Below are 15,002 nucleotides of genomic sequence, written 5' to 3' on the forward strand. Positions count from 1 at the left end.
GGAAAAATGGCTTCATCTTGAGTTGTTCAAAAGCTGCACACGCAGGTGTTGAACTTAATAAAGACATTATTGCAGGTTTTGATTCAAAATATCTCCGTCACCGTATGGACGGGGAGAGCCCGTAAACTGACACCTACATGTCGCAAAATCGTCCTTGATTCTCTTAAAAAACAGCCATTTTTATCGTAGTAAACTCCACACATTGTTCACTCCAGTAGGATTGTTGAGTGTAAAACATGTTGAAGATTAGTGGACAGGCGGTCAGTTCATTAAGTTATGCGCTGTTTCCTCACAAAAGCAGTTTATTATTCTTGTCTCTTGCCTTCTTGCCAGTGAACCGCTATAAGAATGTCTATGGGACAGCTGCGTTGTTGTTTTTTTTTTTTTTGCTAACTTTGCAGTTTCAATGCGTAGAAGGGCTCTAGTTGTTACAATGCAGGGTTGTTGTGTGAGACATGCAGTTGGAGTGCACTTAATAAAGTTTCAACAGTTAAGTTAACCTCCTCATCTGCTATGTGTATCATGACAGTAAATATTCCACTTGATTGTTTTCTGTTCTATTAATTTCATTTCTGTTTTTACGGAGTGAGAAACGCTCCGAACGAGACAGTGCGCGAGCTGTCTGAACGACTCGGACCATTTTGCTAACCCGTTTTACTTTGAAGGAATCGACTCAAATGAGTAGCCTAATTCATTCGTAAATCGGGCATCACTAGTTCTGATTCTAAACAAGCGACAGAAATACGGGACACACGACATGATTGCTAAAATAATGTCAGGGGAAATGTTTCTTCACACAGTCTTCATACAGAGGATAATCTGCGGGCTGTTTCAAACATTTTTTGGGGGGTGCTACGGACTTTCTTGGGGAGGCTGAAGCAAACGCTAGCCCCTCCCTAGCGCCGTCTCTGTCAAGGGCATCTCGGACCCTGGATGACAGTAGAAGTGACCAGTCACCCTCTGTGGAAGAAGATCTTCAGAAGGTGGATGATGACTCAGGCTCAGAAACATTGTGGGAACAGTAGTGAGCAGCCCCATAACCTGGTCGATCATCAGTCTCTGGGCCCTGACACAGCTGAAGACATGGTTTTATCCTTGTTCATTGTGTGCAACAAAAAATATTTTGCTGTATCATTGGACTGCAGATGCAGCTGTGCTAATAATATAAAAAAATACATGGTGCAACATAAAGAAATTGAGCAATTGTGTGTATGCGCGCGCACAAAAGATGAATAAATGGTTACTGGTGGATTTTTTTCTTCTGTTAGTCATTTTTTTTTAACTTAATTTCTTAACATTCAATAAAATGTCTTTATGATTCACTATATTACTTAATTCATTATATCACTAAAATTACTTAAGCTAAATATATCTTTATCATTAAATTGTGGATATAATCTTAATAGATTTTAAAGGACAGTCTGATTAGGTAAATTGCACTCCCACGCTTATGACCTCTCCTGGAAATGGCAGTGTATTGCAGTCCTAAAGTGACAACTACTGTACCCCAAGTGGAGTCACCGCTAAACCTTTGCCTCAAGGAAGTTTTTTGCACTGTTTCGGACGGTCGAACATAATGTACTGTTTAATCTAAAAATTAGTCTATTCTGTTATTGCAAATAGGTTATATACGTTATTTAAAGAGAGATAAAAACACATATAGTGTATTGTTTATGGCGCTCAGTGTTGTGGATCGGTTGTTTTGGTCAGGTGCAGCAGCGTACGCAGTATTCAGTGTCTATCTGCTAGCAAGATGTGTGTACGGTGCTTATGAAAAGGTGAGAGATCCTCTGATAAGCAAACTCTCTGAGGAGTCACTCGCTGGCAGGACAGGTGATGAAAATGACAACGATGAGGAATTATATGCAACAGTTTTGTGGTCTCTTGCAACGGATAGTTATTGTATTTGGGTAAGAGGTTCACATTATACTAACAAGAAATATAACTCTCTCTCTCTCTCTCTCTCTCTCTCTCTCTCTCTCTCTCTCTCTCTCTCTCTCATATATATATATATTCAGTTGAATATTATATATTTATTGAATACTGTAATATCTTATTTATAGATGACCAATTACTCATTATTCCCACAATTGTTTTGTATTTTTTTAGTATTACCCTATGATAGGCCATATAAATTTGGGACTAAACAAAAAATTATGGGTCAGAAGGACAAAAGTTTCAGTGTGTGCAGATTGCAGTGGCCTATACATTACATTCCCTATCTCTACAGGTACTTGTGAACACAGTTTGCTGCTTTCTCCTGCTGATGGCAAAATGTATCCAGATTATTGTGTTTGGGGATCTCAGAATAAATGAAAAACAGGTAAACATTTAACAACCGATAATATAATTTAATATAACAATGAAGTAATTGTTTCAGTGTGGTTCTGCATACCCAGGCTTAACCATGTCATGTTAGAATCACATGACCAGCCGAATACTACCCACTTAATCTCAGTAACCGTCCTGTTATTTATCACTTTCACTCACTGATTAAAATAATCATGGCTGACTGTGAATACTACATTTCTACAATCGCATTTGAAACTGAAATCTATTGATTTTAAATGATGCTGCATCCAAGTCAGTGTAAGTCCAAGATGACACAAAGACAAAAGTTACTGAGTGCACCTTTAATTTTTGGCTTTTGGTATTCCTGCTGTTAGAACCTCAAGGACAAATTCTGGAACTTTATTTTCTACAAGTTCATCTTTGTCTTTGGTGTGCTGAATGTGCAGACAGAGGGAGAGCTGGTTATGTGGTGTCTGTGGTTCATTGCACTTCTCTTTCTCCAGCTGTTGGCCCAGCTCTGCAAGGATCGTTTTGAGTATGTAGGTATACAGTATATATGCTCAGTTGAAATCCTGACACCCGATAGTCAGAGAGAGAAATCCATTGTTTTTCTTGAACATAATAAATAGGTCTTTGTACTTTTATACAGTATTTTTTAATAATTTATAGTTGCCTTATTGTTGGAAGGGGGTCGCTCACAAGGGGAACATTATATTTGGGGGTCCTTAACATAAAAGATTTTCAAGACCCCTGCTCAAGAGTACTGAAAATGCTTTTGTGATGGAAGTAAAAAATAAAATAAAAACTATTTATTTTTTAGCTTCCACGAGTAGCTAGCAGGAAGTGCAAACTGTCATCTGTTAAACTCAGAAGTACAGTCCGACCACCCAAGTCCATATCAAGTTAAAGTTTAACACTATAAATAGCATTGGAGTCCTCCTTGTTTTTCACAAACACTGATCCTTGTGTCCTTAGAGTGTGATTACTGACTTTGTTATTGGTTTTCAGGTTCTAAGCAATAAAGATCACATCTGCTTTCACTTAAACAGCAACATGAGGGTTATGAGGTCACTGTAAGACTGTAACAAAGATTTTGTTGTGCATCTGCAATATGTCATTACACTTAAGACATCTTAGTTCCTTAGTAACTATCTTAGTGCCAAAGTGTATTTACTGTATATATCTCTTAATGTATAGGTTATGTATTCAATATATCCTGTGACCATGGTGTGTGTGTGTGTGTGTGTGTGTGTGTGTGTGTTTGTATGTGTTTTACAGCTCTCATTCACTCCCACCACGACTCTGAGCAGCCATAAGCATGTGTTGCTCGTGTTGATGTGTTTGCTTGTGTCCTATGGGGGGCTCACTGTAATATTTGGCCATCTGGGGTACTCCAATGGTATGCACACTCTGTCCTTTATGGCAGTTGAAGTAAGTTTGTATGTTGTATGTGCATGTGAAACTGTGTGTGTGTGTGTGTGTGTGTGTGTGGGCAGGTTTAAGTGGTTTACAAGGACTTTTTTTTAGGTTACAAACTGGTAATTACAAGGGTATTATGCTATGTGGTTTATGAGGACATTTCTAGTGTCCCCATTATTCATATAGTTTAAAAAACATACTAAACGATGTCTTATTGAAAATGTAAAAATGCAGAAAGTTTTTTGTGAGGGTTAGGTTTAGGGATAGGGTTAGGGGATAGAATCTATAGTTTGTACAGTATAAAAATCATTATGTCTATGGAGAGTCCTCATAATGATAGCTGCACCAACATGTGTGTGTGTGTGTCTGTGTTCTTATGCATACTGCTTGTGAGCATGTGCATTATGCATACATTTGTTTTTAAGTGGTGCAATTTCTTAATAAGGATTGTTTCTCCCCAGGGTCTAATGGTAATTGTATATATGAGCCATGTAATTATACGGTAAGTCTTTTTCAAGACCTTCCACCATCAAACATTAAATGTGCCTTAAGTGATTTCAGCCATTCGGCTAACAACCACATGGCTGTATAAGCAAGTAGGATGAAAATAAGATGTATTTTTTTTTAAATGTCTTGAGACCAGTTTCCTTAAGATACATTCATACAAAACACTGTTGGTTAAGCCTTTGACTGATTTGGCAGCAAGGCAATAAGCAGCTGCCTAATCTTTTGGATGCAGCCAAAAAGTGTCTATGATTGTCTAAAAAAGTGTGGGCTACTCTCCTGACTCTTTTTTCCAAGTTTAAAAGGGGTTATAACAGAGGCAGGTTTGATTTCTTATGATACTGTTTCATTGATATCTATAATGTATAGGGATATTTTATGCATTGTAATCCAAATAAATCACATACAGCACTTTCAAGTAAACAAACAACTCACAATTAACTGAATCACAAATTACACCACAGGAAGTCTTTCACTTAAACTGATCTACTTCTAAAAAAGCATATCTATGTGCAGTAATACATTTTTAAAGGAGTTTTAATCAAGTTGTTTGGGACTTATATATACACACACACACGTAAGTCCCAAATAACTTGATTGTAACGAATGGTTGCTGAGATGAGACAGGAGACGTAGGATCTATTTGCAGGCTTTAATGAAAATGATGACAGTGAAACAACAAACAGGAACTGACAAAGGAACTAAACTAGAGGGTATTTATGCAAACAAAAGCTATGATGGAATGAAAAACAGGTGAGAACAATCAGGAACAGATGGCAGTGCATACTGGGTAACGTAGTCTGGGGGAAACACTTCAAAATAAGAGTCCTAGGAAACAGGCTAGGGAGACAGACTGTGACATAACCCCACCTTTAAGGGGCGACTCCTGGTGCCCCAAAGATGGTTGAGGAGGGCAGGAATATACAGGTGAGGAAGGGGACCCAGAAGATGACCAGGTGGCCAGGGAGGAGACCCCAGGGTAAGGATTGGGTCCAGAGGTCTGGGGGGGCCACCTCAGGGTAGAGACTGGGTCGAGCGGTCTGGGAGGTGGCCTCAGGGCAGGGACTGGGTCGGGAGGCCTGGGAGGTGGCCACAGGGCCGGGACTGGGAAGGGAGGCCTGGGAGGCGGCCACAGGGCCGGGACTGGGTTGGGAGGCCTGGGAGGCGGCCACAGGGCCGGGACTGGGTCGGGAGGCCTGGGAGGTGGCCACAGGGCCGAGACTGGGTCAGGCGGCGGAGCCACTGGAGGAGGGTCGGGCAGAGCCGCTGTAACAGGAGTCACTGGGAGGGTGGCAAAACCACTGGAGGAGGAGTCTCTGGAGGAGCAGGCAGAACCGCTGTAAGAGGAGTCACTGGGAGGGCGGCCGAAACCGCTGGAGGAGCGGGTGGAACCACTGAAGGAGGAGTCACTGGGGGAGTGGGAGAAACTGCAGAAGACTCTGAGGGCAGAGCCAGGCGAGGCTCACCGAAGCCAGGCAGAGCCATGGATGGTGGAGCTGTGGGAGGCTCGCCGAATGCAGGCGGATCCATGGATGGCAGAGCCATGGGAGGCTCAACGAAAGCTGGCAGCAACTGGGGAACGACCTCTGTGGTTGTGAGCACAGGCAGCGACTGGGGAACGACCTCCGTGTTCATGAGCACGGGCAGCGACTGGGGAACGACCTCCATGGTCGTGAGCACGGGGAGACTGGGGAGAAGGTGTCCTATTCCTTCTCTGGACAGCTGGGAGCGTAGTTACGGGAGCGGGCGAGGCCACAGGCATTGGCTCTGGGATGTTTGAGGCTACAGGCGTGGGCTTGTTGGCCGTGAAAGGCTTGGAGCAAGGGGCCGTGGAAGGCTTGGAGCAAAGAGCTGTGGAAGGCTTGGAGCAAGGAGCTGTGGAAGGCTTGGAGCAAGGGGCCGTGGAAGGCTTGGAGCAAGGAGCCGAAAATGCAGGTTTTGGCCCAGGGTTCCCACCATAATCCATTGTGAAAGGGGAACCACAAAGTTCCAGTGTCTTTCAACATATTCACTGAGCATCCAGTGAGGATCAGCCAGAGGCATTAGTTCCTTCAGTGCACTTTTCAGACTGGTCTGGAAGAAAACCACCAGAGAGCGGTCTGGATAGTTCTAAGAACACACGGACATGATCCTAAACTGGACAATCCCCTTGCTTGAGAAGCAGAATTCGGACAGCCGCTAGATCCATATTGGGTCAGTTCTTCTCTAATGAACGGTTGCTGAGATGAGACAGGAGATGTAGGATCTCAAATGGGAACTCAAAACAACAACAAACAGGAACTGACAAAGAAGGAACTAAATTAGAGGGTATTTATAAAAAAAAAATGCTAATGACGGAATGGAAAATGGGTGAGAACAATCAGGAACAGATGGCAGTGATGAGGGCAGTGCATACTGGGTAACGTAGTCCAGGGGAAACACTTCAAAATAAGAGTCCTAGGAAACACGAGGGAGACAGACTGTGACGTTGATTAAAACTCCTTTAAAAATGTATTATTGTACATATGAATAAGCCTGTCTTATGAACTTTTTCTTGTATCCTTATATGTGTTTTAAACTGTTTTTTTGTTTTGTTTTGTTTTTTACTGTTTTAAACTGTTTTTTCTCTGCTATAAATAACAAGTGATTTTGTTCAGGTGCATAATTCACCTGTATGACTTGAGCTGTGAAGGTTCCTGGGACGATAAAGAGGTCTATATTTATTACACAGACTTTATCATGGATATGGGCATTCTTTGCCTAGACCTGATGCATCATATTCACATGCTGGTAAGTTATCTTCTTTATACAGTTATCTTCTCTGTCTTATGCAGCCAATAGTAATAGCAATTAATTTATGAATTTGATAAAGCTTGAACAAGATACTTTTAATTTTATAGCTGTTTTATCACTGTTGAATCATGCAGTGATAACCATCTCTATCATCTCTTTCAGCTCTATTGGAATAGTTGGTTCTCCGTTGCTGATTTGATTATATTGACACAGCTGCGTGTCATGTCTCAGGAAATGCAACACAGATTACTTCGACACAAAACCTACCTGCATATTTTTCATGTTATGGACATCAGGTAAGCTTTCAAATAGTTTTAAGCCTTACAGTGAATTTTAATCTGCTGTTGTTAGGTAATTAATTATGTAATTCTAAGGTAATTATTTTGAAGCAATCTAGTCAGTCTTTTTCAAGAATGTCGGTAAATTTCCAAATTGTAGAGATTGTTATACATACTAGTGAACATGAATTGCCTGACATGTTCATTTAAAGGAGACCTATTACGCCCCTTTTTACAAGATGTAATATAAGTCTCAGGTGTCCCCAGAATGTGTCTGAAGTTTCAGGTCAAAATACCCCACGGATAATTTATTATACCATGTTGTAAATGCCTCTTTTTGGGTGGAATCAAAAACACGCTGTTTTCGTGTGTGTCTCTTTAAATGCAAATGAGCTGCTGCTCCCCGCCTCATTTCTGGAAGAGGGCTATGCCTTTACAGCTTGTGCTTCGGATACTATAGCAACAACAAATCAGAACCAATATGACTGACACCGTAAATACCGGAGTTCAGCCATATATGTATGAGCAACCGTAAACGACGCAAAACATAGGCATTTTGAGTTTGTGATAGTGCTTCTTATGTAGAAAATCACTTCCTGCCCTCCATCTGCATTTCACGCCACAGCAACGCAGTGACGTGACATCATGTGCAAACAAGCTATAACGACATAGCTCTGGTCTCCGTGAATACAATCAGAGACAATGGTAACTTTAACTGCATTAGCCGTTGAATCAGCTAACAAGCACATTTGGAAAGGCGATTTGCAAACATTCACAAAATATAAAGTGCGATACTTACATCTTCAGGATATAAAGCTGGAACACGAACAGTTGGTACTAATTCATGCTTGAGTCAAATTCTTTGAAAATCCTGCTTTATATTGACCCTCATTCACAAAGCAGTCCGGTGTAAAATGATTTGCACAAACATACACAAATTTTGGTATGTTTTGGGGCACATTTTCTTCAAAAACAAAACTTGTCCACTGCGTCTTCAGTGGCTCTGATGCCAGGAGTACATGAAGACTCTTATGTTCACTTTTACAGTCAACAACAGAACACTTATGACGCTTACGAATGGCGGATTGTGTGTCGATCACTCAGGGGAGGATCTATGATAATAGGGTGGAGTCTGTCACCAGTCGTGGGCTTGGCCTGCTCTAAAGTGACGTCACTTTAGAGCGGATACGAAAACCAGTCATTTTGAGTCACTGTTTTTGATTAATAGAAATATAAGAAAGAGGAGTGGGTGGACTTTTAATATTGTAGGGTGGTTGTGTACACACACTGCCAACTCACATTTATGTTCAAACACCATGTAAAAGTGAATTTTGCATAATAGGTCCCCTTTAAGTACAGTTACTTCCTATGCTGTAGTAGCTGTATTATTGTACTGCATGCTAATTTGTTTTGTGTGCAGCAGTAAAAGACTAAGTTAACAGATGTTATATGTGCACTCTGTTGTGGTTATTCACACTAATGAATTGAGAAAAAAGACAGGCTTCTAAATTCACAATGCCCGTTGGCAGGTTTTCCATGGCTACATTAGAAGAGCTGGCATCTCATGATGATAGATGTGCTATTTGCTTGGAAAAGATGCGCACAGCTTGCAAACTTCCCTGTGGGCACCTATTTCACATGTAAGGAAATTACCACCTTACATAACAAAGAGAAGGGTTTATTTAATTGCAATATACAGTAAATAATGACTCATCCTTCCATCTAAATATATAATTACCTCCCACATAACACCTGAATGGGTGACTAGCAAGGTATTGGCAATAATTCAGATAGCAATGTTCAAATTTATTTGTAATGAAACTTCTTCACATGGTCTCTCAGATGCTGGTGTCTGTGTGTGTTCTCAGGTCTTGTTTGCGTTCATGGCTGGAGCAGGATATGTCATGTCCCACTTGTAGGATATCTTTCAATATCAGTGCCAGAAGTGGTCATACCACAGATGAGCAGGAGGGGGCATCACTGAGAGGCAGTTTGGGCCCTGCTACTGAGCCAAGCCCAAACAGCTCTAATCAATCACCTCAATCACATTCAGTTTGATGGTACAGCCAGTAAACATTTTACACAGTGTATAGTAACCACTTATTTGTTTCTCTCCTTAATTGCCTTAATGGCATTGTGGTCACACTAGAATACTTCAAAATAGATCATCCAAAAAGCATATAGTCATCTTTAGACTTCCCTTTACACTGCTTAATTCTATTTCTAAATAGGCTGCTGATGTACAGGGAAATGTGCAATGTTTTGTTACATTTATTAACAAAACTTTCGCCTCTGCATTTACTCTTTTAATCATATTTTAACAGTTGTGCCATTTATTTGTTACGGTGTCCATTTGAATTTCCTAGCCATATAAAACGTTCCCATTTCACAGGTTCTCATATTGCTAGCTGGATGCCTGGATTTTCAGCTGAATTTGTGCACTCTTCTAGTAGTTCTTCTACAGACAGACCACTCACAGGTAAATGCCATGTAAATGTAAGACTGTCAGACATTGTAATGCTTTGATCTACTTTGCCCTTTTTACAGTAATTTGTTTTCTGGTGATGTAGCTATCATTTCTTATTCAACCACTTAGGGATGAGGTAAATATTGTATCCGTCCTTCATGCTTCATTTCATTAACATTGCCTTTTTCAGGTTCACCTGGAGGAAGAGTTGTTTCATAGATATACCAGAGGAGTCAATGCAAGATTTTAAACCAAAAAATGAAGAAAAACCTGCAGTGACAGCATTTTGAGAAACCTGAGCAGGTGTTAAAAGAGTGAGACATCCGCTTAAAATCGGTTGATGGAAGTCTTTGAAAGTTAAAGTCTGTGCAACATGAAATGTCTACAAGTGGAAGTTAAACATAGAAATATTGAAAGTGTGTATTTTCAACACAATGATTAGTGGCTGTAATATAGCTGTTATTTGGGCATAGTCTCACTATTCCACTATTGATAAAAACTATAAGGTCAACAGTTTGACATTTTCCCTAAGAAATTGAAATATTGTATTAAATATTGCATTGTGTTTTTAACGTGCAAGCAGCAATTGTCGGGGTTCAAGCCTTTTAAGAACTTTCAAAGTATGCAAAAAAGGTATGTATTTGTATATGTATATGTACTTTGTAAGTTGCTGAATTTGCAAACTGGTGTTAGATATGACTCTGATGTCTTGTGTTCAACGGTCCTGAAACAGGATAATTGTTATGGTGGTCATTTCTTTTTCTTTCTTTTTTTTTTTTTTTACTTTTTAATTGTTATATAGCCTCAAAGCACCCAATCTCCAAAAAGGTTTTAGAAATTTTAATATTTGTTTTAGGAATTATAGGCTTTTGGATACACTTGGTCAAACCCACATGATAAATGCAACCCCTAAATAACTAAATAAATAACTAAAGTTCAACTTGTCTTTGATAATTATTGACCTAGGGAGTCCTAGATGCAGTTCACAATAGCAGGTAACATTGGATAATATACAATCATTTACACACCATTTATACAGCCATTTTGCTGAAATTGATTGGCTACTGGTGGCCATGTTTTTTTTTATTTGTCTGAGTCATATTGTAGAATATGTTAGCATTTGGCCCCTACAAGAAGCATACCAATTTCAACTTCATTGATAATACAGTTGTGGAGTTATGAGCATTCTTTAGTTGTAGCGCCCCTGTAGGCGAATATTTACGCGATTTTGCATGCAGACTCAAAATGTGCTGTTGTATATGTGTATCAAATTTCGTAACATTTGGCCTTTTCGCTTGGTAGATATTGGTCAGTACGCACAAAATGGACGACGCCTGACCAGTTCGTTGGCTTATATCTTCGCAACGCTTCGACGAATCAAAATTTCTGTGATAATATTTTGCCAGGAGGGTTCATAGTAGACACACCAATTTTCGTGCAAATCGGACATACGGCCTAGGAGGCGTTCGAAAAAGTAGATTTTTGAATTATGCAAATTAGTGACTTTTTTATGACGGAAATGAAATTTGAGATATACGTTTTGTTCGTCTTGGAACAATGGAATCCAATGATGTAAGACACTTGAGTGTGCCACAAACGGTTTAGGAGTTATGGGCCAAAACGTAAATATGATCACTATGGCGCCACCTTGAGGCTGATTTGGCCGAAACTTTGATATGTTGAAGTATTCTGTAGTATCTCTACGACTTATGGTTTGGTCTGCACGGTCAGTTTTAGGGCAGAATAATAATAAAAAATATAGCTGCGAGCAGCAATTAACGGGGTTCAAGCGGTTTAAGGCCTTTAAGCACATGCGTAAAAAGGTATTATGTTTTATTTAGCAAGCATGTAACCACATAGATCATAGATGGAATAGACAATTTACAGCCAATACAGGCAATTTATTAAGGAAATACATGGTTTTTAAAGCTTTTTAAAGCTCATAGCTGTCCGATCTCCATAAAAGTCTGCATGCTTGTTTAGAATCATATGTTGCATATGTTCACCTAATTTCATGAAGTTCTGAGTTTTTGTTTAGGAATTATGGGCTTATTTGTACACTTGACCATGGCCATTTTCTAAATGACACTGTTATAGCTACCCAAAGGGTAAAGTTCAAAGATTTTTTTTTTAGATAATTATTGACCTAGAGAGTCTAGAGAATTGTACAGCATTGGTTTTATTGAGGTTGAGTGAAAAACCTAGGACTATTTCACAAAGTAGTTTTTTTACATAATCATGAATATTTAATGAACGATTTGATTGACAGCAGTGGTTCTTGAGGCAAAGTTGCTCAGTATGAGGAGATCTAACAAATGATATGAATTAAAGCTGTGTCCCAATTCAGAGGCTGCATCCTTCAAAGGTCGCATTTGAAGGCCAACTGCGTCACGGCTGCGCGACACAGGCTGTCCCAATTCGAAGGCTCCTTCAAATGCGTTCTCCAAATGCGTCCTTAGTTTCCTGTGAAATGAAGGATACAACAGATGGATTCTTCGCGGCCTTGCCTACCCCAGAATTCATTGTGCGCCAGTGACGACAGGATTTTTTTGAGAGAAATTGCTGAATTACACTTACAATGTAAGTATTGGGTTTCAACTTACTCAAATATCTAATGATACAAATGTAGAAAAAAAAAACTTTAAAGTGGTTCAAATTTTACTTATATCTTACTAAGATGCGATTATATATAGTTTATACTCTTTATTATATACAGAAATAGGTGGTGAAATTTAGACAGTTTGTGAACCCTGTTTTGTTTTCAGACAGTTTAATATAACTTTCAAAAAAGTCCAGTACAAAAGTTACAGTCACTCGGCAGCTGTCACAGTTGTTAGGTGACAAGAACAGTCCTCCGTAGGCTAGACTGTCCCAATTAACAATGCTCAGTTAGACCTTCGCCGCCTTCGAAGGCGTGGCCTTTGAAGTTCGAGTCCTTCGAAGAATGCAGCCTTTGAATTGGGACACAGCCATTGTGTGTATGTGTGAAACACCACATGATTACAGAGGCATAAAACTCGTTAGCGGCATCCATTGGCCAATTTCTTTAAAATTTCTCACAGACCTTTAGGGCCAGGAGTCAAACAAGCCCACCGAGTTTTGTGCCGATCGGCCTCCGTTAACCTTGTCTAATAGGTGCTCAAACTTCATTGGCCGATGGCGGCCATGTTTTCTGAGTACGCCAATGTCCTCATAGACAGTCATGGCACCTTGGACAAAGACACTGCATGCCGATTTTCAACTCAATCGGACTAACGGTTGCCTAGTTAGAGCTGTTTTCAAGTTTTTCCTATTATAGTTTCACCAAGTGGCCAAACTCCACGTTTTGTTTTTTACTGTGACCTCAGATTGAGCTCATACAAATGTGTACCGAGTTTGGTGAAAATATCTCATTTCGTTCGGGCGTTATAGCCATTTTAGTAAAAATGGCCCACCCTTTTCGAACGTTTTGGCACCCCTTAGCGTCCGTGAGTCGAAATGTAAACATTTTTTTGATAATTATTGATAATCAGAATCCAGAGTATATTTCTGCACTGGTTTGGTTCCGATCGGGCAAAAAACCTAGGACTAGTTCGCAAAAGTAGGTTTTTAACATTATCTGAAATATTTACCAAACGGTTTAACAGGACACCAATGCTTCTTGAGGCAAAGTTGTTTAGAATGAGAAGAGCTATAAGGTGATATATATATTACTTGTGTTTTTTTCACAACACTGCATTATATACAATCATTAACACCTACAAAAATCGTTTCCAAGAAAAAATCTCAAGACCAAGAGTCAAATAGGTCCACCAAGTTTCGTTTCAATCCGTCATTGTTATCCTTGCATAATTGCTGCTGAAATTTGATTGGATGATGGCCATGTTTTTCAACATACGTGAATGTCCATATAGACAATGATGGCAGCTGAGACAAAGACAATGTACGCAAATTTTTAAGTTAATAGTATTAACGGTTTCATAGTTACAGCCAATTTAATGGGTTTTTTTGGTATTATAGCACCACCATGTGGCAATTCCTTCAAGAGTTATAGCCATTTACGTAAAATTGGCCACTCCTACTTCCGATGTTTTCACATACCGTAGCTAGCTCAAGTCGAAAGTTCAAACTTTTTTTGATAACATTTGATATTGAGACTCCATAGAATCGTTTGGCACTGGTTTGGTCCTGATCGGACGAAAAACCTAGGACTAGTTCGCAAAAGTAGGTTTTATGGCGGAATATTTTTATAGGCGGAAATGAAATCTGAGATATACAGGTTTGAGCCAAGGATTCCAATGGTATAAAGCAGTTGAGTCTACGACAAACGGTCTAGGAGTTATGAGCAGTTTGGCATTTTTTTGATCGCTGTAGCGCCCCCTATTGACCGATTTTGCTGAGTCCGTGTTTCTGAGTAGCGAGCAATACTACTACCATCTGACCAAGTTTCAAATCTCTAGGCTTTACGGTTTGCTCTGCCCGATCAGTTTTATGGCGGAATAATAATAATAATAATAATAATAATAATCTTAACAATTACAACAGGGTTTCAGCGGTAAGCGCTTGAACCCCTAATAAAAATTGTAACAATTACAATAGGGTTTCAGCGCTAAGCTCTTGAACCCCTAATAATAAAAATCTTAACAATTACAATAGGGTTTCAGCGCTAAGCGCTTGAACCCCTAATACAAATTTTAACAATTACAATAGGGTTTCAGCGCTAACCGCTTGAACCCCTAATAATAAAAATCTTAACAATTACAATAGGGTTTCAGCGCTAAGCGCTTGAACCCCTAATAAATATGTTAACAATTACAATAGGGTTTCAGCGCTAAGCGCTTGAACCCCTAATAAATATGTTAACAATTACAATAGGGTTTCAGCGCTATAAGCGCTTGAACCCCTAATAAAAATCTTAACAATTACAATAGGGTTTCAGCGCTAAGTGCTTGAACCCCTAATAAAAATCTTAACAATTACAATAGGGTTTCAGCGCTAAGTGCTTGAACCCCTAATAAAAATCTTAACAATTACAATAGGGTTTCAGCGCTAAGTGCTTGAACCCCTAATAAAAATCTTAACAATTACAATAGGGTTTCAGCGCTAAGCGCTTGAACCCAAAAAATCTTAACAATTACAATAGGGTTTCAGCACTAAGCACTTCCACCCCTAAAAATCCTTACAATTACAATAGGGTTTCAGCCCTTTGGGCTTGAACCCCTAATAAGGCCATGAGAAGCAGACTGACTTGTGAAATTATGTTCTTCATGAAAAATTTAACTTAGATTTAT

The 15,002-nt window shown here is 39.6% G+C and overlaps 1 protein-coding gene across 4 annotated transcripts; it reads left to right on the plus strand.

The window, feature by feature from the left end:
• Window positions 1-478: 478 nt before the first annotated feature.
• Window positions 479-10,636, plus strand: amfrb (autocrine motility factor receptor b). Of its 4 annotated transcripts, XM_051654872.1 has the most exons (12): window positions 482-1,578; window positions 1,711-1,910; window positions 2,231-2,323; window positions 2,667-2,831; window positions 3,571-3,723; window positions 4,173-4,213; window positions 6,852-6,984; window positions 7,150-7,283; window positions 8,795-8,905; window positions 9,134-9,325; window positions 9,658-9,744; window positions 9,923-10,636. In XM_051654872.1, the coding sequence occupies exons 3-10, from the start codon at window positions 2,267-2,269 to the stop codon at window positions 9,321-9,323; spliced, it is 984 nt and encodes a 327-aa protein (XP_051510832.1). In that variant the 5' UTR covers window positions 482-1,578; window positions 1,711-1,910; window positions 2,231-2,266; the 3' UTR covers window positions 9,324-9,325; window positions 9,658-9,744; window positions 9,923-10,636. The 4 variants fall into 4 exon arrangements, with proteins under 4 accessions (XP_051510807.1, XP_051510816.1, XP_051510823.1 ...); XM_051654847.1 differs by having other exon boundaries at window positions 479-1,910; XM_051654856.1 differs by having other exon boundaries at window positions 479-1,910; window positions 2,739-2,831.
• Window positions 10,637-15,002: the final 4,366 nt, after the last annotated feature.

Source organism: Myxocyprinus asiaticus, chromosome 2 (genome assembly GCF_019703515.2).
Source record: "Myxocyprinus asiaticus isolate MX2 ecotype Aquarium Trade chromosome 2, UBuf_Myxa_2, whole genome shotgun sequence".
NCBI lineage: Eukaryota > Metazoa > Chordata > Actinopteri > Cypriniformes > Catostomidae > Myxocyprinus > Myxocyprinus asiaticus.

Bases quoted from the DNA above. Each gene is read 5' to 3' on its own strand.
- amfrb (XM_051654847.1), top strand. From the start codon at position 1,674: ATGGCGCTCAGTGTTGTGGATCGGTTGTTTTGGTCAGGTGCAGCAGCG. The intron at 1,911-2,230 runs GTAAGAGGTTCA...CTATCTCTACAG, and splicing joins CGGATAGTTATTGTATTTGG to GTACTTGTGAACACAGTTTG. The intron at 4,214-6,851 runs GTAAGTCTTTTT...GATTTTGTTCAG, and splicing joins ATGAGCCATGTAATTATACG to GTGCATAATTCACCTGTATG.